This window comes from Melospiza georgiana, chromosome 13 (assembly GCF_028018845.1).
Source record: "Melospiza georgiana isolate bMelGeo1 chromosome 13, bMelGeo1.pri, whole genome shotgun sequence".
Classification (NCBI taxonomy): Eukaryota; Metazoa; Chordata; class Aves; order Passeriformes; family Passerellidae; genus Melospiza; species Melospiza georgiana.
Genome location: NC_080442.1, coordinates 19,267,587 through 19,293,102, shown reverse-complemented (window position 1 = coordinate 19,293,102; position 25,516 = coordinate 19,267,587). Strand labels below are relative to the sequence as shown.

The following is a 25,516-nucleotide window of genomic DNA, read 5'->3' as shown; positions in this document are numbered from 1 at the left end:
GAGTCTGAGAGGAGCTGCTGAGCCCTCAGCACTTGGGGGAAAACATAAATATCAAGGTGTTCTGTCAGAGATACTTTTAATACTCTAGGAATGCAGCTTCAGGCATCTGATTTTGTAGAATCTTTGATTCTAGATTGAAAAAAAACCCAACAAAAGTAAAGCAAACCAAAAATAACCCAGCACATAAATGCAGTCAAGATCCTGAAAGCTTTTCTGTAGCAGCCACTGTGTGCCACAGGAAAGCAGAAATTCATCTGACTCTGAAGCACTGAAAGAAAAGTCACTTAACAGAACCAAGTTAACAAGGACAGTTTGATGACAGCTTTTCCGTGATGACAGGCTTCTAAAAGATATGCCAGCTACAATAAATATTTCCAAATTAGATATCTGGCATTAAGGCGAGAGAGCCAAAGGCTTAGAGATGTCACATAACATAAATGCAGCTCTGTTTAATTTGCAGTTTCTGAAGCACTGAAACCCTGGGCTCGCTCTCTCTCTTCCCTTTCCCCTCTCCCTTTTTTGATATGCCAAAAGCATGACCAACACAAGAAACTTCTTTTGCTCGGCTGTGACTAACATTTATCATTTGTGTATAAAGTAGCCATTATTCACCCAAATGCGAATTCAGCAAGTGCTTTTCAAAATCACCCACCCCCCAGCAAGAACCGCAAAGCAAACAGCCGCCCACAGCCGGCTGGAGCGGGGCTGTGCATTCCTGAGCGCTGAATAACACAGCTCAGAGCCCAGCCTTCCTTGGGCTCCTGGGCCTGGGACAGACCTTCCCCTGCTGCACAGTGCTGCTGTGGGGTCACACCTCAGCCTTCACCCTGACTGCCTGCTAAGTGCACCTTAAAGATGCTCCTGAGGGCTTTCTCCTATTGGAAAAGTAAGTTAAAAGGGAAAAATTACATTTCTGAGTGCTGAATAACAGCAGCTCTGAGCCCAGCCTTCCTCGGGCTCCTGAGCCTGGGACAGACCCTCCCCGGGTGCACAGTGCTGCTGTGGGGTCACACCTCAGCCTTCACCCTGACTGCCTGCTAAGTGCAGCTTAAAGATGCTCCTGAGGGCTTTTTCCTATTGGAAAAGTAAGTTAAAAGGGAAAAATTACATTTCTGAGCGCTGAATAACAGGAGCCTTTTTGAGTTTAGGCTTTTCTTAGTGCTCCTAAGCTTGGGAGAGACCTTCCCTTAGTGCAGAATGGATGCTGTAGGGTCTCACCTCAGCGTTCACCTTAACTGCTCAAAGATGTTCCTCGTGTGTTTTTCTTAATCAAAAAATAAGTAAAAAGGGAAAAAAAAATCAGATTTTTTAAAAAAGTGAATATACATATGTATATATGTATGTATGGTGTCTCTAAGCAAGAAAGCATAAAGTAATGAGATCCTGATCTGCATCCCTGAAAGACTGAAAATAAAAAGAGCTCCCAGCTGCAGCTGCTGGGTGATCCAGCTCCAAACTGATGCCAAAGATGATGGCACCCATGGTCACCCATCCGGGAAGGAGGGCCAGCCCTGCCACAGAAAGGGCCAGACCCACCCAAACTGATGGCAACACTCACAGGCAGCAGGCCTCGGAGGGGTGGGATGGCCAGGGAGGGAATGGGAAGCCCAGAGAAGGAATGGGAAGCCCAGGGAGGGAATGGGAAGCCCAGAGAGGGAATGGGAAGCCCAGAGAGGGAGGTTTGGAGCCAGGATCTGTCCTGGCAGCTCCCATCCTGTTTCTCCCTGCCCTGCCCACCGCCCCCAGCCAGGCCCCCTTGCAGGCAGGACAGAACACGGCTCCAGGGGCAGCACACGCAGCTGCTCAGGGCTAAAATGGGACAGAAATCCTGGAAAAGGAGCAGCAGCTCTGCCTGGGGAGCAGGGAAGGCTCACGGAGCCTCCGGCAGCTGCAGAAGCAATTTGGGGCAGCTCCCCCTCCCAGAACTCCCCTCAGAGTAAAACCACAAATATTTCCAAACAATGAAATCCAGCCACAAATAAATCCTCAGCAACGTGCAGATAAATTGCTCGTGTTTGAAATCACTGCTTTACCTACCATGAAGTTCAGTCAGCTCTCAATTTTCACTTGCTCCAGCCAGGGGTGGGAACCAAAGCCTCACCTCAGAGCCCTGGAAATGCTGATTTTCCACACAACACCTTCCCCCCTCACTTCCAGGGCTGAAAGGAGAACACCTGAGAAGTTCTGCTGCACACAAAAGTCATTTCCAGATTTGTAGCAGCAGCTGGATTTGAAGATTTTTACCAGCAAACCTGATCTCTCCCTTGACTTGAAGTCCTGTATTCTCCTTTTATCCAGTGTTAATGTAACATTTCCATGCTAGGGAGCAATCATGGAGTAAAGCAGCACCATGCAAACACTGCTGTACAACAGTCTGCATATCCATTTAATTATTTATTAGGCTAGGGAAAGCATCAGATGCTTTGGGGTTGCTGCTCTACTCCATTCATGTCATGCCTTGATTGCACTTTCCTAATTCTTTGAGGAGAAAAAAAAGATAAATCCAATACTAAAGATGTTGAAAAATGGGATTGCCATTTTGAGTAATTGACTAAAACTAGGTAAAAATTTGTATTTCTTTTTGCTATATCAAGGCCCAAAGGCTTGATTTTCTTTGCTGTCGCCTTTGCCAAGATCTTTTTGGGAAGGCCTGGAAGCTCCTGTGGTGCCTGACACACCAGCAGGTGCCCCAGGTGCTGAGCCAATATGACAATCCTGTATTGCTAAATCCACCATTTCCCTGAAAAACCTTGAATCACACTCAGGACTCACTTGGCCAAGGACACGGGATGTTACTTCTTGCAAAACCTGTCACCACCACTCCCAAGTCAGCAACAAATTGCTGGAGAGAACCAAATTCCCCCAGGCACTTCCGATGGGAACTGGGCCCTCCCCTCACCTCTGTGTGCCTGAATGGGAACAGCCCAGGAAAGAAGGACAAAATATTCAATAATACAAATTTTGGCTGCTGTAAAGCCTAGGAATTTTTTGTCCATAAACTAGAATCCGGGTCTCACACAACAAGTTATTTTGGTGAATAAAGGAACACCCAGAGAAAGTGTAAATGGACAGAAGAAAGAACTCTTGATGGGTTAACCGAGTGAAAGATTCCAAGAGGTTCTATCCTGTTTTGATGGAGTATCTAGCACTTCACCCCAGAATGGGCCCTGCACCATCAGTGGCTCTCCAGAACTGTCAGCTGCTGCTAATTTACACTTGCACGGCTGCCATCTGCTATTCAGCCCTTTGTGACACAGCCACCAGCCCAGGACCTTTAACCAGCATGGACAAAACACAACTACTCAAAGACACAGATTTTACCCATGTCCCCAACGGTAAAGGAAAACATTTAATCCAATTATGCTCTCCCCACTCCTACTTTGGGTCACACAGCCAGGAAATGGTGCTGCAGTATTTTCAGCCATCAGCCCTGAATTTCTCCCTGATTTCTCAGGGAGAAATCAAAGATATTCAGTGATGTCTCAGGCAAACTAATTAAGACCTGAGAATTCCAAGTAAGAAAAAAAAAGCTAAATGATCCTCAGGTGCATGAGCTCCTGATAGCTTCCTATCATTTTCAAAGTAGATTTGATGTACCCTCATGGAAGAAGGAGATGCTTAGCTGACATTAAAAGCAAGTGCCACCAGGAGGATTTCTTTGTTCTTTTCAGAGTATTCTGAAAATTACTTTTTAAATTCATGCTGTTGGTCTGCCATTAGAATACTTTTTAATCTGCATATTATTTCCCTCTGAAATCCCTGCTGGTCAACACAGCACCATGAAAAGCTGCACCAGAACTGACTGCTCACACCTTACAGTCCCTGCCCCTCGTAGGTGTGCAGCGCTGGGATTTCCTCCTTCAGAACTCCCAACTCCAGCTCAGGGTGCAGATCCCAGATCTGATGAGAAGAGAAGGGCAGAGATCAAAGATTCCACAAACTGGATGACAAATATCCAGCTGCATGAGTCACTCCCAGCAGAATCAGCATGATAATGCTGAGCCCTGTAGCCAGGATTATACCCATGGTGGAAACAATGGGACATATGGGCACAAGGAATATTCCTCTTTCTTTAAAACTGTCTATTGTTTAAGAACAAAGCAAACCACATCCAAATACATCTGGCATCAACATCTAACAGTTCTGCAAGCTGATCCTTCTTTTCAAAACCCAAAAAAAAAACCTGTACATCCCAGTGTCCCATAAATCCTGCTGGAGCCCATGAGGAGCCTGGCGCTTTGTGGAGGAGGAAGGGAACTCCACATTGTCCTGCTCACCCCAGGCTGCTCCCCCAGAGCCAAGGGCCCCGGCCCAGCTCCCTCCTTCCTTTCATGTGGCCTCGGGCACACTTTCCCCAGGCAGGATGGTGGCTGGGAACTGGCTGTTTGTCCCACAGCTCCTCCCGGGTGCATCCCATCCCCTGCTCAGACCTAAGAGTGCCTGGGAAAGAGGCAGCTGGGAGCTGGCTGAGGCTCCCCTGGAATGCCATGGCAGAGCTGAGTTTAAACCACAAGGGCTCATGTGCTGCACAGAGGAGTGACAGCGAGGAAAATGGGAATGTGCTCCCTCAGAAAGCTGGAGACACCACAAACTGCTGCCTGTGAGCACCCAGCAAATCCAGGGGCTCACGAAACGCTGCAGTGTGTCCTTGTCCATGAGGTACACCCTGGATTGATTTCTGACTGAGGAACCCCCAACAGGAACAAGCCAACCCTAGAATTTCCCCGGAGAAATGAAACATCATTAAATGCACATCAGGTCTATGTAGGGACAGGCTGTGACAGTCCCCCCACGCTGAGAGAAAGAACAGGGCTCACTTCAGGTCCAGTCAGGGCAAGTTGGGCACCAATTTCCATTTGTATGAGCTATTTTGAGCAGAAACAAGCCAAAAGGTATGTGAGCAATCTCCTTTCTTCTCAGCCTGCATTTCAATGCTTGGTTCCCAGGGTGCAGCTCTTGTCCAAAGTATTGACTCCAGCTGGAGAAATGAAGTGGAAATTAATCACTTTGCCATTTTAAATAGCTTCCAGGTTTCCCAGATTTATTTTAAAAAGTGTTTGGGCAGAGCTTGAAGGTTTTCTACTTTTCTTTGTGCCTGGTCAAAGCTACAGGTTGTGGTAAGTCCAGAAAGCCCAATTATGTCACTGCACATGGGGACAAGTGTGACCCTGGAGAGGCAGCTCAGCTCCCAGGGTTCTTGTGGAGTCAGTTCCCACTGTGAGCCCATCCAGGCTGCCCCAAAACCTGGGGCTGAGCTTTCCAAACCTGCCAGCTTCCTCTGTGTGTGCCCCACTGCAGCTGCACACAGCCTCTGCCCCAGAAACCCTGCACAGAAACAGGAGTGCCCCAAGCTCTGCTCACAATGAACAATGCAGCTCTCTGTTGGCCACTGTCCACACAACCACAATAAATAAACAGCTTCCAGCATTAATCACCTTTTGACAATTTACACCACAACAGTTTATAATCTTACCTACTTTAATGCCTCCAAAGTGTCAGAGTTCATTCTGCACTAGATTAAATGTGAGATTAAAGTAAATAAAAGATTCCACAGAATGGCAACCACCACAGAACAGGAGCCCTTTTTATCTAACCAAACTCACAACAGTGGAGCTATGAACAGGCACAGGGAGACTCTTTTGGACCTCAGAACCACTCAGGTAAATGCTCAATAACTCCTCCTTCTGCTCACAGACCTTTAAGCTTTCCAAGGGCATCAGTTTATCAATCAGTCACAAGGAATATTTCTGATCATTGCCTGGAACTGCAGCATTCCAGGCACAAGGAGCTCAAGGCACCAATCTCAGTTCAGCAGAATTTGTTCAGCAACTGCCGCTCCAGCTGAGGATCATTCTGCCACCATGGGGTGTATTTAAAGACATCTTCCAGTGCTTCTGCAACACCTCCCAGCCCCTACTGGATGCTAAAGGAGAGGCAGATCTCTTCTGCTGCTCTAAACCACACGGGATGAAGAATTCTTGCATCTCCTCAGAGCGTGTGCTCCTCACTGAGGCTCCAAACTGCTTTGCTTTGCTAAGCACTTGGAAAGCGTATTTCAAATAATTATAATCCTGAGGTCTCCTCTAACATCACCACAATGTATATTTATGAAGTTAAAAGCACGAGCTGCTCCCAAACAGTTATTCAACATTCATTGCAGCTTGTCCAAGCAAGCCCTCGATGCTCTGCAGCCCTGCTCTTCCCCCAGGGCAGAAATGCTAAGTGCAGCCTGAAACACGACACTGTTTTGTCCTGAGTTTACCCATAAAAGAAATATTTGAAAGATTGGTAATATCTGTCTTTCCCACACCACTCCTGAAACTGTAAAGTCCTACCACATCTTAAATAAAAACAAAGATAAATAGGAAAGAAGATAGATGATATTAAATTTCTGTTTTTCCTAAAATTGTGGGAATCACACCGAAATCCCAACTCTGCCTTCCTTTGCTGCTCCTAGTGAAGCTGGGTTCAGGAAAGTTCTTTGAAGGAGCACAAGCCACAAGGGCACACAACCCAAAACATTTTCAAAAACCCATCATGAGACAAAATTTACCATCATCACCTGACTTAACATAATTTGGTGGGCAACTGCTACAGGCAGGCACAGAGTTAATTTTCTCTCCAGTGAAAAAGATTAGACCTCTACAGAATTAAGGTGCAATCTAGCTTCAAATCTTCTCAAATTTTGTTTAATTCCCTTGTTAGAGGAGAAAGTTGGTTGATAAAAGGTAATTTCACAAATATAATGCCTTTAGACTTCAGTAAAGCAATCAGCTTGGTAAAAATAAACCCACAAGAAACAGTTTAGGGCAAAAGAAAACATCTTAAAACAAAAGATATGAGAGTTTCAATCCATTGTTTCTAATAAGACAAAGATGACTGAGGTCTGAATCCCAGCAGGGTATGGAGTATGTTTATTGAAGGGGGAAAAGGGAATATTGCAGGATTTGTCAGTCTGGCCAAGAGAGGTAAAATGAAGCAATGCTGTAAGATGACTCTGGGCCAATTGCAGCTGAAATACAGTAAGTTTTTTTTTTTAATGTGAGGACATTATTAGTTGTTAAAATAAACAAACAAAAATCCAAAACAAAAAACCAACATAGTGGAATGTCTGTCTTGGTATCTTTAAATAAAGACAGGATGCATTTCTGAAAGACACTTGTCCAGGTTTCTGATTTCAACAGAGGTCAAAACTCCACCCAAAGCTCTGATTTAGAAGTGCACCATTTACAAGCTATTAGAGTGAGTGGTCCTGTTGCCATAAAGATAAAAAGAGACTCAGAACTGCAGAAAACTCAGAGACAGCCAGAAATGGGATTATGCCATTCAATGGTGTTCTACCCAAATCAGGGCTGTAACACGAAGCCACATCCTCACTCACCCCCCAATGCCTCCTTCTGTTTTACATTTGCTGGCTACAGAGATGAGATTACTGCACACAAGGAGTTAAACTGATTATCTGCTGTTCCACTTTCTTTAAAACCCGAAGGAAAGTAGTAAATAGGTATTTAATAAGCAGACTGCAGTCACTGCAAGCTGAAAAATCACTTTACTGCAATCCTGCCCAAAATGCTTTTAGAGTCCAAAGCAGCAGCAACCCTGCTGTTAAACAGATCTGCTATGGAGAGTGAAAAATAAAAGTGAAGCAATGTTACTGCAGGGAAAGCGCCTCAGAAACAAACACATGGATGTGACACCAGCTCAGGCAGTGCCACAGGCAGCTGCAGCTCTCAGGAAGGGAATGACAGGGTTAAACCCTGACATGTGACCAGTTCCACGGACTTACAGGGGGCTCAACCTGGCAAAATTCTTCACAACATGCAGGACTTGGAGCACGTGTGAATGTGCTGGGACCATTATTACTCATCCTAAGGCTGCACAGGGCAAAGGAGCTTCCTCCAGCTCTCCATGGACGCAGGGGTGGCCATGGGAAGGTTTGCAGGACTGAGTTTTTGTGGAGATCTTGATTTTAAAAAAGCACTTCTTAAAGTGGGGAAGGTGATTAAAAATTCCGCAAACAACAGAGTGCAAAATCCCCACTGAAATTTCAGTGTTTGTGCTTAGAGATAAATCTTCACCACACACCCCCCTCCCCCACAGAAAAAAGAAAGACAAAAATAAACCACGAAGGGAAGGAAGGAAAAACCTCACGATTTTAAAAGTTTGTTTTAGGCCTGCTGCAGCAACGGCTTCACTTGGCTTTCATGTGCTTTTGTGGTGTCCTCCAGCCCTGGACTGTAAAAGCAAAGTGCTCCACACACAAACAGCAGAGGGTTTTATAGAGCTGGGCCCTTTGTTACTGCTGGAAATGAGAGCCAGGTGTTAATCCCAGAAGGGACAGTAATTGCCATGCACAGGGAACCTGGGAAGCAGAAAGAGCAGAGGCCCTGAGCCTTTATTACCAAGATAGCTGCAAACTCCTGCCCCAGGCACAAACCAGACCAGCCCGTGAGAAACTTGGCTCTGCTGATGACTCTGCTTCACACACAATTGGAATAAACACTTCCAGATTTCATGTCTCCATCACTGTTATTCATTATTTGCTAAGAGATGACAGAAAGCAAAGTCTCATCCACAAAAGAACAGAAAACCCCACAGCTCCCCCCAGAATCCTGAGCCTGGCTTCGCACAGCTCCCTCCAGGGTGCAAGTCCAGGCTGTTTTTCCTCTCTGCCTTTCCAAGAGAATAAATGAACAAGTTGAACAGCTTGTGATATTTGCATGACTGCAGTGAGAGCACTGGAACAGTTTGAACAGCCAAAGTCTAAAGAGTTTGCAAGGAGTAAAAAGCAGTTTGTGACAAAGCCCTCTGAAGACCCTCACCTTGCTGGAGTTGCTACAAGTATTATTATTAAATCTGTAACCACAAGCAAGCCCTGTCATTTCCACAGTAGGCTCTTTCCACTTATTTCCAGCTCAGAGATAATCCCACTTTTATTAGGTGCTGATCTATCACTTTATGTACTGCAGAGGAAGAGCCCAAATTCCAGGGAATGAGAGGTTTTAGCTGAAATAATTTCATGAGTGGCTTCAGTGAAGGCAAACAGACAAGGAAAGCAGTGCTGCATTGATTGGAGCTGCATATGGACACCACCACCCGATGGCAACAATATGTTAAAATTAGACAAGATTCTTTTGATGTAAATTAAAGGAAAAACATTTCAAGGAGTGTATTTTCAGTACACTCCAGGCACAATTCCTGTCATTGACATTTGCACGTCCACATTCTGAAACAGTCTCATCTCTGACAAAACCTGGGTGCTGCAGCTGATTTTCAGCACATTAAAAGAGTGCTATAAAGTTATAGCATTTCACATCTGCATTGTCCAACACATCTGGGTCGCAGATTATTGCACATGGAGAGGAAGATTAGGCAACTGCCAGGTAATGTTGCCTCTTGTTCAATTAATTATCTTATCTGTGGGCAAGGAATGCCCGAATTGCAGAGGCAGACTGGTTCAGAAGACGGAGCAGGATTTCATTTATTCATTGCACAAGGGTCACTCAGCTCCTCACGTTCCACACGGGGATGCCAAATCCCTGCTACACCCAGGTGGTTTTGCACCCACGTCTGACTTTGCTGTAACACCTTGCTCCGGCACAGAAACGCTTTCAACACTCAGGAAAAGCGCCAGACTAAGGATAATGCAAGAGCTCAAGTTCTTCATTAAAGGACATGGCCACTAACGGGGCCACTCACCTCACACAATAAACAGCATTTAGCGTTTGCTTTGAAGGGGACATCAGAAGGTTTGCACGGGGTTTGCACCCTCAGCGCTTGTCACCTCCAGCACAGTCCCCAAATGGCCAGAGCGGCGCCTTGTGCATAGGGTGAGGTGCCTGCTCCCCATGAAACACGACCGGAGCACAAACTGGTACTGAACCATCCCTGGGGACAGCGAACTGCCGGTGCCCGGGGTGGGATGTGAGAAACCAAACCCTGCAGCACGGTCACAGCCTTCCAAGACACGGGGGTCACGGTGGGTAACATTCCTGCAGTGGATTAACAGGAGCTACCTCACTGAAGTGAAACCAGAAATGAAACTATGACACTGATGTATCATTATCAGAATATGGAGAGATATGACAGTACAAAGGTACGTGGAAATCAGACATTCAGAGCTGTCATTTATGTTACAATTAATTTGGCTTCCAAACAGCTCAGCAGCACAGCCAGAGATGGCTGCTCAGTCCAAATCCACTCTGCCATTTATTGGCATATGAAGAAAATATTTGGGTTTAAAGTAAAAGATAAAAAATTATTGACAAATAAAAGCAGGGGTTATTGTTATCTCATTCCACCAACATAATGCCCCTTGCTACACCAAGCTGCATCTGCCAGCCCACTGCACACACTCACAGTGGCTTTTGGCTTCTTCAGCCTGGAAAAACTTCATTTAAAACTTCCCAAAAGAGACTCCCAGGAGCAGATTCAGCCCTGTGAGCTGCTGCACAGCACACACACTCAGGGTTCCCTCAGTCACCTTCCTCAGGCCTGAAAACCACAGCAGGAGATATAAATATAGACAAATTTTCAACACTTGACCGGCTCTCTCCTCCACTCTTTTGTGCCAGGAGATAACAGCAGAAAGCTAAACTGGAGAAAGGTTATCCTGTGGGCAAGACTGTACACTGAATCCCCAAAGGACTGCCAGCTTCAGATTGGGCAGCACTCCTCAGTGTCCCTGACAGCCACAAAACAAACTGGATCAGCTTTGAAGCACAAGATTTGTTTGTCTCATGTTGATTCTAAAACATTTTTATTTTAAAGGGGATTAGTACCTTGGAGAAATCTCACTGCTGAAAAAAAAATATTAAAAAATATCCTGCAAGTTGGCACTGCCTCCAACTCAACATGAGGTGCAATTTTTAACCAACAGGAAGAAGTTATTGAATCACTGGTAGAAAAGTTATGAGCTGTGTCTTGAAATAATCCTTGTCTTCCAAAACCAATTCCTGGGTTATTTAATTTGCAGCAATACATTACATGGGCAGTTACACTCAACCGACTTTCGGCCCCCTTTTGACAACACTGAACTCTCAAATGGGCCTAGAAAAATATCCTTCAGAGCTCCAAGTAGCACAGGGGCCGCAAAGCAAAATTAAGAATGAAACGTGACAGGATTTCTAAAATCAAGAGGTGATCCTAAAGCAAAGGTGTGATCAAGCCTTCTGTGCCTCCCCAGTTCCTCTCTCACAGTGATGTAAATTCAGAGCTGCTCTGCATGTGCAAAAATGATGGCCCCAAACTCACACAGGTGAAAAATGTGATTTACTGAACTAATAACAAAATCACCCCCCAGTCAGGTCTGAACCCCAGACCTGTGGCTGGATTGTTTCACACACTCACACTGAGGAACGCCCTTTGCTCTCACAACAAAGAACATTTCTGTCCCCTTCCTTGCCCTCCTAATAACCATCTTCACCTGTTGTTTAAGGTTCTCAGCCACAGCACAAGGGAGAAAAATAATATTTAAACAAACAAAACCTCACCCCAATCCCTAAACAAATAAACAAAGAAAAGCACATGCAGGAGAATGCAAGTGACAAAGGCACAAAGGAGCCAAGGGCCTCTGGGCAGCTGCAGCCCAGGGAACAACTCTGAGCACCAAGGGCACCCAGCAGCAGAGCCCTGGGCAGGAGGGTGCAGAATGTCACCTCCATACCCACCAGGGTACTCCTGGAAATTCCCTCTCTCTGCTTTTATGCCTCAAAGCAACTCTGATCAGCTTTAGAGCTGACTGGAAAACCTTTATCCCATTATTTTATTTGTGTGGGCATATGTAACACTAAACAAGTGTTTTGTTCCAGTGGTAACAGACCATTACCATTTTTTAATGAAGTTACAATACTTTTTTTCTCCATAGAATGATTAATTAAATACCATGTTCCACTTGAAGCTGATTCTATGGGATACAAATTTTTACATATATATTAAAAAAAACTAAATATATACATACACATACAACAAAATATAACATTGACCTTAAACTTTTAATGGCCTCTCTCCAGTCCTAAACTCCCTGCTGTCCTCTCTTTTACTGGAGAGACTGTCAAATGTGCATGATCAATGGCTTCAAGCACAAACAGATCTTTCATTGACTGTCAGACAAATTGGAAACATATAAACTTTGAACACCAACTCAAAAGCCAAATTAATAACAGTGCTCATTAGCTCTACCTCCCACCTTTCCTCTTTCTTCTGGAATAGCTGGTCTGGCAGCAGAGCAGAAACTCTGAAATGCCACCCTAAAAACAGAAAGCAAGAAAAGAGGAAAAAGAAGAGGGGAGGGGGGAGAACAGGAACTGAGAGAATAAGCAGAGTGAGAAGCTCTGTAATATAAAACTGTCTCCAGCTTCAAAGTCATCAGCCAATCATAATCCAATAAATGCTATTTTTTCTTTCTAAAATCAGAACACTCCAATGGCTATTTTTATTCCTGTTTAGAAGCAGCTCCCCCAGCAGGCCCTTCAAACCAGCAGAGCCTGGCAGGCAGAGCAGGGACTCACAGGACCCCACTCCAGGCCAGCACTTCCAAGCCCTTCCCTGGCTCCATGGGTTCATTTGTGTCTGGCACCAGCTTTGTTTTACCCCACGAACCCCATCAGAGAACAAATGGAGAAGTAAAGGGAGGAAACAGAGGGGATGTTTACATGGAACTATTATTTCAACCCTATTTAAGGGTGCTCCCTTCATGAATTTCTATCCATTCAAATGGCTACTCTGTTCCAACACCCTAACACACATTTTCCATATGCAGCCAACAGGAACTGCAATATGGATAGGTTTGAATTAAAGCTGGTTCTTGGGTCACTCAGACACTTCAAAAATAATTGCTGGGACCCTTAATGTACTGAAAAACCAGGGCAGAAAGGCTCCATGCTCATCCTAAGCCTGGAAAATATGGACATAAAATGAAATTGCATCTCTTGAGGTGTATCCTCAGCACTTCCTTACTTCTTTTGTGTGGAGAAGCTGTGAGTGCCCCACCAGTGGAAGTGTTCCAAGGGAGGCTGGAGGGTGCTTTGAGTTCCCCAGTAAAAGATGGCCCTGGACATCCAGGGAGCTGGACAGGATGAGCTTGGAAGGTCCCTTCCAACCCCCACTGTTCTGGGTCTACAATTCTAAAATGCTAGAGGCTTCTTCCTCTATTTAGCTGAAAATTAGCTTTATGAATATAAAATCCCCATGTTACAAATTACTGGTGTAACTCAGAGAGAGCAGCTTTTGAACTGATTGCTGTTTTCCATCCAGAGCACAGGAAGATGCCACTTCAGTCCTGGACACGGAAAACTGCAGCAGGCCTTAGGATGTCTGCCCCCAAGGGCCCTTTGCCCCCATCAGCCTCAGGTAAATCAACCCCATTCTCAGGATTCACTCTCTCCCATCAGCAAAAGAGGGTAAAAATCCTTCTGCTATAAAGGATTTAAGATCAGAACTCTGGTACAAAATGAGAGGCCACAAATGCTCTCCCTTCAAAAGCACATAATGAAAAGGTCTTTAAGAGGACTCAATGAATATTGTATAGTAAAGATTTATTATTATTATTTTTAAATGGGAGTAGCTGCCAGCTTTGGAGCTTAATTGTTCTCCTTCAAGGAAACTAACCATGGAAAACACACAGGGAAAAAATCCAGAGGCTGTTTTGCTCTCAGCTAATCTACGTAACCTTGATCTCAGATGTTATTTCTCCATCCTTAATTTTAGTGAGGAGATACATTAAATACTCTGTTTCCCACAGCAGGGCTTCAAATTCATCTTGCTTCAATAGCTTTGAAAAGAGCATTTATTTCAAACTTGTAAATGATTTAAAAGAGAACGTTTAATTAATAATGTTGTTTCCAGCCAGATGGCCAGCTATTAGTTTTCAGTCATCTCTTTCAGAACAATTCCCCACAAAGTCTTCAGATGCAAAGGAGCTTTGAAGCAAATAGATGGGAGTGCTCAACACTCAGAGGCTGCCAAAACATTCAGTAAAAGACACAGCTACAGGTACAAAAATCACATTTTTCCAAGTGGTTTTGCTGCAGGTCATGGCTGTAAAAGCCCACCAGCATCAGACACACATTTCTTTCATTTCCCATCCTGTATTTGGATGGCATTAAATTCACATATGGCTATAGAATATAACTGAAAACATGAGGCTACATGTATAGAGTTTCCCCTGGACTTGTGCTAACAGACTCAGACTGGAGCTCAGAACTCTGTGGTATGATGTGTATCAACCAGTCAAAATATTCCATGTGTACAGGAGGCACTGCTACAGAGATGAATAGATAAATATTAGGCAAACCCAGCCAAGGTTTACCACTAAACATCTGTGGAATTCTAATATTCTCACTGACGTAGCACCTACAGATTTTCAAAAAGAGCTTCCAACAAAAATTAAAATTGCTTTCTTAGTACAAATGAGATGGTGTACTCATTTTCTGCTGCTGGGCAGCAGCAGAAAGCTTTTTAAAGCAACGAGGTAATGAGGTTTGCAACAGGTTTTTAAAATCCTGGGACTTTAAGAGCTTTCCCAACTGTAATTAAATTCCCTGACAGGCAAGGAGTGCATCTGGGAGGTAGCTGAGGTACAAGCAGGGTGCAATGCTATCCTCACAGTTACACAGTGGTGTGGAACAAGCCCTGGTATTTTCAGCCTTCCCTAACCACAACGAGCATTCATTATGCAGCAATCCACAAGTGAAACCCCATCTTTATTCAGTTATGATTGGGAAAAACAAAGATGCAATTGCAATTCTATACCTGAACTTTCAGCCTGCAGTTCTCCCAAACAAGCAGAACCAGGCTTGGGAAAAGCTTCAATGATCATCTGTCTACCTACACACGAGTTATTTATGGCATCTCAATTCAGAGCAAAGCTCTACTCAGAAGCAGACTTTGACTGGCAACAGAAACCAGCCAGAAAGTTGTATCAGCTCCAAAAGTGGACAGTGATTATCTGCTCTTTAAAATTTGCCATTTTGCTGTGTAAAGCTTCATTCTACCACAGTGGTTTCACATCTGGTTTGCAATTTCTACCATTCTCGTGCAAAAACTGGTTATTAAAAAATATATATAATTTTGATCAGAAAACAATGACACAAACCAGGCCAATAGGACAGATCTGGCTGATGGTGAAGCTTATACTGAGTAAGTCAGGTAAATTTAGGCCCAAGCAGCAGATATGGAGAAAGATCAGCCAGGTCATCTCTAAACCTGCCCATCCCAAGCTGTGGAACTCTGACAAGGTCATTAATCCAAAATCTCCAGTGCCCACTGCAATTTTGCTTGAAGATTCCAGGCCAGCATCAACAACTATTCCAGGCTTTTTATCCCAGGGGCTGCTGATTGTTGGGAGAGCAGGGACAGATGTCATTAGCAGACCTTGTGCTCTCCTGAGTTCAAGGCCTCTAATTGTGGGGGGCTTTATCTAAAAACATTTCTGCTTCCTGAGCTTGGGGAGCTGTGGGGCAGGGGCACACTGGAACAAGGCCTTCACCACTGGTTTGAAAGCTGCTTAAAATGGTTTTTAAAAGGACAAAAACAAACATAGAAGTGCCCAATGCTGCCTTCTGGCCAGGCACAGGATCAGCCACACCAGAGGTACCTCAGCCACAAATGTGGAGGGTCCCTGCCCAGTCCCACCAGTGCCTATCAGCAAACCCTGAAATATCAGTGAACTCCTCTGAAAATTAAATGTTTTGCAGAGAAGTATCATTTTCATCAAACTTCCAGCTAAAGCCTGCCTGGCTTGCTGCCACATTTCCAGCCCAGGCCTGACAAGTTCAGCCTTCCTGGGGCTGGAGCCCCCAGGTCTCACAGGCTCTGCTGGGCAGGCTTCAAATCCTGCCAAGAACCCACAAAAGCCACCAAACCCCCGAATTTAAAAGAGAAAAGTGAACAATATTCAACCAACAAACACCTCTCCCCTGTTTTCAGTTCACTGCTTTCCTGTGCTGGCCTGACTCTCCCTCACTTGCCTGTAAATTGGAAATAAATTTACTGAAATCCATGTAACTACACAAACACAAAAAGAGTGGGAAAAGCCTCCAGCTGCTTATTAGCCTTTCACTTTGAGAGCTTTTTAAACATGGATAGAATTTTTCAGATACTGTTTGTTACACATGTGCTACAAACTGGCTCTGCATCTCAGGAACAACAATTTGTTCAACAAATAAGAAGGACCTTTCTGTACAGTTCCATATGTGTGGAAACCATAGACTTTGTATCCCTATGAAACAAACCCACATCTGGTCTTGCTCAGAATAACAAAATTAAAGGTTCTTGAGGTTGGGTCTTTGTCTTCCCACACAGCAACACAAAAATTCCAGTTAATGGAGGGAAAGGAAATTTGGGGAAAAAAGAATTCTCCAGCTGTTAAGTAGATAAAGCAACAACAGTCACACATTCAAGCCAGGAACAGAGGCATTCTCACGTGCACAGATGTCCTCCTCTCAGCCCAATATTTCTGTAAACCTGACATGTGTGAAGAGTAAGTGAATTTCTCTTTTCATGTTCAAGCAACTAAAACAGGAAGGACAAAGTTTCTCCTCTTTTGTTGTGAAAAAGGAGAGTCAGTGTCAGCATCCATCATTCAACCACTGCTGGCTGCAGCTTCACCACAAAGGAGGAAATTTCTGTTCTGGCTTCCTTTTTAAAAAAAGGTTGAGTTATGGTTCATGAACGTCACCAGTGCAGAGAGAAACTCCGACTTTTCCTCTGACGCAATGTGTGAGGAAAATTTACTCAAATTCTCAACTGCAAATTATAAAGTGAGCAAAGGAGGGTTCACCCACTACTTCCAACCTAAGAGCCCCAGGGAGAGGATCGTGCCACACCAGCCACTGCAGTCCCTCTCTCCAGGATTCACACCCTCGTGCTCCATAAGCTGATCATGGTCCCAGCCCACCTGTGCAGGTGCTGCAGAACAGCCTGGGCACACACAAGGCACAGCTGCACCTGGGACCTGTCCCCTCCCTGCCCTCGTAACCCCGTGCTGAACAGCAGGTCAGCTGTGTGGGCTTTTTCTGTGACACACACACAACTGACCAGGATCACCTCTCCACCTTCCCTAGACTCACACCACAGGCTCCATTTCTCCCAGGTAGGTTTTGCAGGAGCTTTAAGCACGTTCTTCCACGAGGCTCACCAGTGAGAGATATAATAATCCATGTTTTCCACAGCAGCTGCTGTCAGAAGTCTCTGCAGCACACACAAAAACCTCCCTTGCTGCTGAAGGAACAAATCTGGGTATCTGGAACTGTGTAGCTCTAATATCTCAGGTTTCCTTAGCTAACAAAGATTTCCTCCTGGAGCTCAGATGATCCCTGGGTGACACTTTAAAAAGCAGGCTGTTATTTCTTACCTGGCTGGGCTCTTGTGAAGTTAGGGGTTTCCCTCGGTTTTATTTGGTAGGGTTTTTAACAGGGCTGCTAGGACTGTGCAGGAATAGTTTATTCCCACTCACAGCTGTCCTCCGATGAGCTGAGTCTTTAGGACAGAAGAAAAGAGCTCTGCCTTTGTATTGTTTGTACGGAGGCACAGGACCTGGAGCAGTCAAACTTCCCTAAGGGCAAGTCCCATCACCCCGGGGGCAAAGAGATGCCAGCAAAGGAGGATCCGGTCTGAAAAGCTCACAAACACCTTTAAAAGCAGCATTACTGCAACAACCCACACATTACTGCCTCCTCAGCTAACAAAGCCGTGCAATCATCACCAATTCCAGAAGGAATCAGCAAACACCTGCTGGAGCTGGGACTGCAGGGCCTGGACAGGAACCTCTGCCCTGGCCTCACTCCCATCCCATCAGCACAGGCAGCTGGGGACTGCAAAAGGGATTTTACAAACACATCAAGGCACACAAGGACAAAAGTTAATTAGGACTATTCATAAGCCTGGCTGGAGGAGTGCTGCATCCCATCCCTGAAAATTTAATTGCACTCAGTAGAGGAAAGCTAAAACATAGTAATCATAAAAAAATAACCCAAACAACAGAAAGAGATAATTTGGGAATAAAAACTGATTTCAATTTAATTCGAGCACTTGTTGGTCCTATTTATTTCACCAAGTAGTTCATGCAGGATAATGGCTTTACTGTGCATCTAACAGCATTAGAAGTTCCTAATAAATTAACAAGTGAAAATTAATGGCTGCTCAGTCCATTAAATCTCGTTAATTTTATTTTTGTTGTAATAATATAGCAATCACAAGTTTGCATTATTAAACCAATATTTATTAGAAGAACTCGTTTTAATTGGATCCCTGATGTGATAATCCTGTACAGTGTGTATTTCCTTATTTCATCGATTTTTTGCATTTATTTCTCATTATATTTAAATGACTGTGATATTCAGGGTCTTTTCCTAATGCTACGAAAGTTAAGCAACCATTTAAAATATTTTATTTCACACAGATTCAACACTTACTACACAATATAATGAGAACATCATGAGGCCCTTCAGAAGCTATTTTAACTCTTTTAGTCTCTTGAGAAAGGGCAGAAGAATGAAAGACAGAGATATGAATATCTGAAAGCATCTTAAATTGTAAAATCAATTTTTTCCTCTTAGCCCCTCAGTGTCCTGGATAAACACTTCAGTTGTTTTTCAAGACAGGAGGAGTTTTATCACTGGTCTTAATGCAAAGTGTGAGCTGCCCTGCACAACTCAGGCAAAAAGATAAATATATATATTGGTAAAAGGGTTTGAATGGTAGTGACTGCACAAGAAATTAGAAAACAGAGGAGACACCTTAATAAAGGGCTGCTGTGCTATTCCAGCAGCAACTCTTTGGAGGGGAGGGAGCACAACTCCTCCCCAGCCTCCCTCCTCTCCCTGCTCCTTGTCTCTGCCACAATAACTGAGTGTGTAGCTGCTCCCTAACTGCTTGTACCAACATTACTGCTCCAGCCTGACAGCGGTGCTTTGTTTTTGGGAATGCCAATGGAATACAACAACTCCACACACATCACCCAGGCTGATGTCAGAGGCACGAACAAGTGCAAGGGGGAGAGAAAAACTTGGAGGGGCTGCAGGGAGCAGAAATCTGTGCCCAGAGAGGGGGGATTGACCTGTGGGGAGATGAGAAAGGCACTGATGGACAAGCAGGACTGCAGGCAGAAAGTCACGGAATCACACAGGGAAAGCTGAGCTGGAAGGAACCCACAAGGATCACTGAGTCCAGCTCCTGCCCTGCCCCATGGCACCACAAGGATCACTGAGTCCAGCTCCTGCCCTGCCCCATGGCACCACAAGGATCACTGAGTCCAATCCTGCCCTGCCCCATGGCACCACAAGGATCACTGAGTCCAACTCCTGCCCTGCACAGCCCCATGGCACCACAAGGATCACTGAGTCCAGCTCCTGCCCTGCCCCATGGCACCACAAAGATCACAGAGTCCAGCTCCTGCCCTGCACAGCCCCATGGCACCACAAGGATCACTGAGCCCAGCTCCTGCCCTGCACAGCCCCATGGCACCACAAGGATCACTGAGTCCAGCTCCTGCCCTGCCCCATGGCACCACAGGGATCACAGAGTCCAATCCTGCCCAGCACAGCCCCATGGCACCACAAGGATCACTGAGTCCAGCTCCTGCCCTGCACAGGACCATGGCACCACAAGGATCACAGAGTCCAGCTCCTGCCCTGCACAGGACCATGCCAAGAGTCACACCCTGTGCCCAGGAGCAGGGCCCAGCACTCCTGGAGCCCTGTCAGGCTCAGGCCCATGTGCACTCCGTGTACCTTCACCTGCAGACCCAACCTGGCTGTCCCACAGAGGCCACACAGCCGGGCTGGTGAGGGCTCTGCAGCAGCACAAAGGTTGGGCAGGGCTGTAAACCCAGCCCATGAAGCTCGGGCAGGACAGAGGTCACTGACACGGGTTTGCAGCAGGAAAATCCCAGCAGATGGAGCTGAGCAGGAGGATGGCAGCCAGGGGGGTTTGCACACAGGGACTGGGCTGTAGCCACCCTGCACACCAGGGCTGAGCCCCTGCAGGCGCTCCCAGACAAGGCCATGAAATATTAAAGCTCCTCACACTCAGGGACAGAAAACTGAAAACAAGGTAGCTTGAAACTGGCATTGAAAAATAAATAAATTTACACGTGGACACACAGAGCTGTGACTGATCCTTTGCTGGTTACTGCATCAGACGGGCAGCCCCAAGAGAAGTGTGGAATCACAGAATATCCCCAGCTGGAAGGGACCCACAAGGAGCAAGTCCAATGACCCCAAAATCACACCATGATGTGAAACACAACATCCTTCAGGGTCTTGCAGACAGCCTCTGCCACTTCACATCCTCACAGCTTTCCCATTTTCCTGGTATCACCTCAAACCCAAGAACATGATCAAGTCCTGTAAATGTTGTGTGGTCAACTACCAACACAACCAAAGCTGTGCTCACACCCAAGATGTTTCTGGAATATTTATGTTCCTTCTCTATTATCCTTATTCATTAAGTTCCTTGTGTATTATCCCCGGCTTTCCCCACCAAAATGTAAATAATTTAAGGAACACCTTGTTCAGTGGCTTCTAAGAAGCAAATGTGCCATGTTTCCATTTTAACTGGTACATTCTGCCCTTATCAGATGAGTTCCACAAGAAATAACACCCACCTCTCTGCAAAACTGTTTTCTAAATTAAAAAAAAAAAAAAAAATACAACCCACCACTTAAAAGAAGGTGTTCCTTCCATACAGGAATCCTGGCTCCCCTAAAACCACTGGTGATACCAAAACAAATAAATACAGTAATGAGTTCAAAAGAAAAATGTGCATATGAAAATATATTACAAAATGTCAGGAGATTTATGTCTGTGTGTGTAGCACCACTAAAGCTCTTGAAACAAAGCATTTACTATCTCATAAAGCAGGACTACAGATACTGCCCAGCTTGTAGAAATCACTGAGTGCCCATCACATGTCTGGTTTCTGCAGATCAGACCCTAAAAACATTGAGTTGAACACTCATCACACCTCATTTCCAGGGCAAATGCTGCTGGTTTCTCAGGTGCACAAAACGGCCTCACTTCTGCTCAGAACAGTGCTAGAAACTCAGATTTTTGCAGGTTTGTATGAATGCCAGATGTAGATGCCATTCTTACCACATTTTTGGGTCTCTGAAGAGAACAGAGGCACCAAAATCCTGCAAGCAGCTGGAGCAGATCAGTGCCTGCTCACAGAGCAAAGCAGGGAAGCCACAAACACCCAGCTGCCTGTGCTGGGTAGGTGTTAATGGCACACTTGTGCCCAGCTTGGTCTGAAAAGTGATAAAAATGCTCATCCTGAAAGCTGGGCTTGCAAGATAAGCAACTGTGACAAAGGGTGCATTTTAATGGCAGAAGAATGTGTGCTCTCAACTTTTATCACCCAATAGAGGATGAAAAAACCCTTCTGCCAGGGAGACCCGGACTCACCAGGTCAGCTCTGACACCAAAGGGCACAAAGGTTTAAAGAAAGGTCCTGCTGGGGCAGGATGGGCCTTGGCAGCTGTGCCCAGAGCAGGAGGGAAGGAAGAGCCTCTCAAGGAGCTCCCCTGTGCAGCACCAGAAACCATCAGATGGTCTGAGACCAGAGTTTTGCAGGTGGAAATGACTTCCTCCTCCAGCAGTAAAACAAGGAAAAATCCTTCTTGCCAGGAGAGTCACACTGAAATCCCTGAAGGCCTCTCCAGCCTTCTGCTGTCTGCCACAGGCTCTCCCAGCAGAAAACCAGGGGTGTCTGTCACACCTCAGAAACTGAGCACTTGGAGAAGTAATACATGCTGAGCAAATACACAAGCAAATAAACTAATCCCTGTTTACTAATCTGTCAGGAGATAGCAGCAGTACATGCTTCCAGATCCCAGCAGATAAACACGACAGCAGGAATACATTTGTTATTCTAATTCCTCAGCCCTACAACAAAACAAATATTTTTTTCCTGTCCTTTCTTCAAACAATCCCACCTGATCAGTCCAGGAATTTGCTGCATAGCCCTCATTCCCACAAGCAACGTTTCTGCAAAGCTCGAGCCCTTTTCCATGTGAAACTTGCTCTGTCTCATGGATACAATAGCTAATTTTGGACTTACCCTGCTCCTGCTGGGCCAGAGTCATCACTGGCATGGCTCCACTGTAATTCAGTCTACTGATGCATTACAGACAATGCACAACATGAGCTAATCCTTAATGATGCTTTTCCCCCTCTCCCCCCTCCCCAACATATTATTTGAGTAAATAGTAAAATGACATACGTTAAAATTATTAAATGAAAATAACAAACAGCAAACTAAAACCAGGCTAAAATCGTCTTGCAAACGCTAATTTCAGATGACACAGTAATCAGATTCACAGATACATTAGGACAAGCAGTGCAGCCCAGAGGAAAAGGCACAGCTCTTAAAGTCACAAGGCCTGGTCAGAGCTGCAGCTCTGCACTGACTTCAGAGAGATCTTTCTATGCTCCATTCCCCAACCTGTGACACACAGATGTGGTATCTCAATGCAGAAAACCTAACCACGGTCATTTCTGAACAATAAAGAAGCAGACATGAAGTTGTGTTTAAAAACAAATGCCAGGCTACAAGGGGCTCCCACCAAACAGGCTGATGCCTCCCCCATACTGAGGTGTAAGATCTGCAGGATGCAGGCTCAGTGTCATAAATGAACATGAAATGTTTTAATTTCTGCACATATTTTCATTAACAGAGGAGGAACAGCCAGGGCAATCTCTGAAGGTGAGTATTCATCACTTGTGATACATGTTTGTGTTGTTATTTATTTTCAACCTCTACTTTTTTTTTCTTTAATAAAGCATTGTGTTTGGCCCAACTCTTTTCTTCCTTTAAATCATAAAATATCAAATCCTTCCTTATTTAAACCACCTTGTTAGGAGTCACAGAAGTTCCAGGGGCCTTCATGCTCTGCTCCCTAACGGGTCAGCATCAGCCACACACAATACCCAGGTCACAGCAGCAGGGCTGCTACAGCAATTTTCTTCTTTTGAAATGGTAAATATTTCAGGGAAGTGCTTTAAACAGTGAATTAAGTACGTGGAAAGCAAGCTGCTTACCAAGAACTTTAAAAATATAGGTTTTAAGGCGTTTGTATTGTGTGGTGGCTCTACAGGTTTTGATTTCTGCTTCAAGTAGAAGCCGGAGCAACTCTAACAAAGGCTGAGAGCTCTCATTTGCATTACTGGCCAAAATCTTAGCCACAGTCATTCAGCACCAAAAAAGATAAGGAGGCTTTATTTTTCCTTTTAAAAAAACACTGCAGTTGTTGGAAGAAAATTTTAGGAGCTCCAAACATCCACATTTCTAAGCTACTTGCTTCAGTTTTTCATGCAACAGATGCTGCTTTGTATCAGCTCCTGCATATTAAATCATTCTGACAACCAAGAAAGCATACATTTGTTTGTGCCAGAGAGAAGCATGAATACACACACACACACACACAGATATCTTCTCACGCAGAAGCACACAATTATGCAGCATTCAAATATTTGGAATGAACTTTGGCCTTTGCTTTAAAAAAAAAAAAAGTACTCTCAAACAACAATCAGGAACAGACCCAGCAGTCATCTGGCTGAGCTCACAGAAATCAACAATCTGCAGCAATAAAACACCACTTGTGGGCAGCCATTTGAAAGTTACTTGGAAAATTATTCTTAGGTGGGATAGTTTTATACACGTCTTTTATGATTTATGATGGCCCTATGGATCGAGTTCGGAACGCAGACTAAAAATAAAATCTATGTTCATTCAAAAAATGGAGGAAAAAAATCAGTTCTATTCACCCTCACATGTGTGGGGTGTTTTTGCACTCCGAACGACCTCCTTCAACTCTGCCATTTGCATTCCCGATTTAAAAAGTAACTCGAAAACATCAGCAGAGCAGGGCTCTAAATCACCCCTTCAGAGGAGTACTAAGGAAGAAGCCAAACAACCCAAACAAAACCGTTTTCCTGACGCACTAATCAGAAGAAAATCGTAATGCAACAGCACTTGAGAACACGCTGAAACTTCTGACAATGAGAGCACCCTCAGTGAGTGGAACTGATCCGCAGCGCTTCCAACTTTTTTTTTTTTTCTTTTTTTATGATCTCGGCCCGAGGCATATTTTCTCCACTACGTTTTCTCTCTGGTTACTAGAGAGTAATTCAATTCTGTAGCCAGTTACGGGGTTTTTCTGAACTAGACAAGGAGCAGGCAGAGAGGACCAACACCGCAGCGAGCGCGGCAGGGCCGGGACGCCAAACGAGCCCTGTCCCGGCCGTGCCGGAGCTCGGGGGTCCCTGAGGGTCCCTGCGGGTCCCGCTGCTCCCCCGCACCCCGCAGGCCCCGGGGCCGCGCCCTCCGCAGCCCGGTACCTGGGGATGGTGATGCACTTGGTGTTGATGTTCTGCGTGGTGATCGCCTTCTCCAGCTCGTCCAGCTGCCCCGTCTTCTTCAGCTTCTTCACCAGGCTCTTCACCGCCTTCTCGCACCATTTCTCCTCCTGCCCGTTCTGCTCGCCTTTCTTCCAGCCCAGGAGCCGCTTGACGATGGGAGGAGTGAAGGGCAGGATGGAGGACATGCTGGCTGTGCCGGCAGCGCCCGCCGCCGGCTCCGCGCTCTGCCCGCCGCCCCCCGCGCTCTGCCCGCCGCCGCCTCACACCGCGCGGCCCTGCCCGGCCCGGCCGCTCCCCGCCCGCCGCTGCCTCAGCGCCGCGGGCCCGCGGCTCCAAACTTTGCCCGGAGTTCGCCGCCTCTCCCCGGCGGCGGCGGCGGCAGCTCCCTCCTCCTCCCCCTCCTGCCCCGCTCTGTGTGCGCGGAGAGGCGCCCACTCCAGCTCATTCCCAGTCTGTCTCTCATGCAAATTGCCTGCTGGCCGCCCCGGCCCGGCTTCCACCCCCTCCTTCCCTCCCAAACACGCCGCCGAGGGAGGGAGGGAGAGAGGGAGGGAGGATGGAAGGAGGGCGGGGAGGCGGCCGGCCCGCCGGGAACTCCGCGCCTCCATCGCCGCCTGCGGAGGCCCCGGCTCCCTGAGGGGATCGCGCTCCGCGGGGCCCACGGCGAGGGCAGAAAGGCCCAGGAGCAGGACAAGGAGAGGTGCCGGGACAAACCCCACCGAGGGCAGGCAGGAAAATAAACACAAGTGTAAAGCCCCACAAGTGTAAAGTCCGCTCAGTGAGGGAAAGGGGACGAGAGGGTCCACGGCGTGGCTGCGGCCCCTGCCACGGGCATTTCGTCCATTCCCACACAGATACCCGAACGCAGCTTGGCCAGCCGTGCTCAGACAATCAGCTGCTTTTTGTTCCAACCCTCCTAATTTACTATTCCATTCCCTCATCTTTCCACCCCGAGCAACAGGCACCCGAATAATTTTTGCCCTGTATCAGACAAAAAGGACACCCTGGAGGTGTTTACCGCCGCAGCTGGTCAGAAATTCTCAGACGGAATATTTTTGTCAGAGGACGGCAGTTTGTTCACATCTAGGTGTTTTGTAGAGATGCTTCGGTTTGGGCTGACTCAGGGTGGCATCCAGGTACATTTCCAGTTTCTAACT

General features: G+C 46.0%; 1 protein-coding gene across 2 annotated transcripts in view; it reads right to left on the bottom strand.

Moving 5' to 3' along the window:
* SMAD3 (SMAD family member 3) overlaps positions 1 to 24,591 on the bottom strand; it is a 65,445-nt gene extending 40,854 nt beyond the window's left edge. For both annotated transcript variants that reach the window (XM_058033846.1, XM_058033847.1), the window contains exon 1: positions 24,339 to 24,591. In XM_058033846.1, the coding sequence (XP_057889829.1) occupies positions 24,339 to 24,544 (206 nt within the window). In that variant the 5' untranslated portion in view covers positions 24,545 to 24,591. The remainder of the gene's footprint in view (positions 1 to 24,338) is intronic.
* Positions 24,592 to 25,516: the final 925 nt, after the last annotated feature.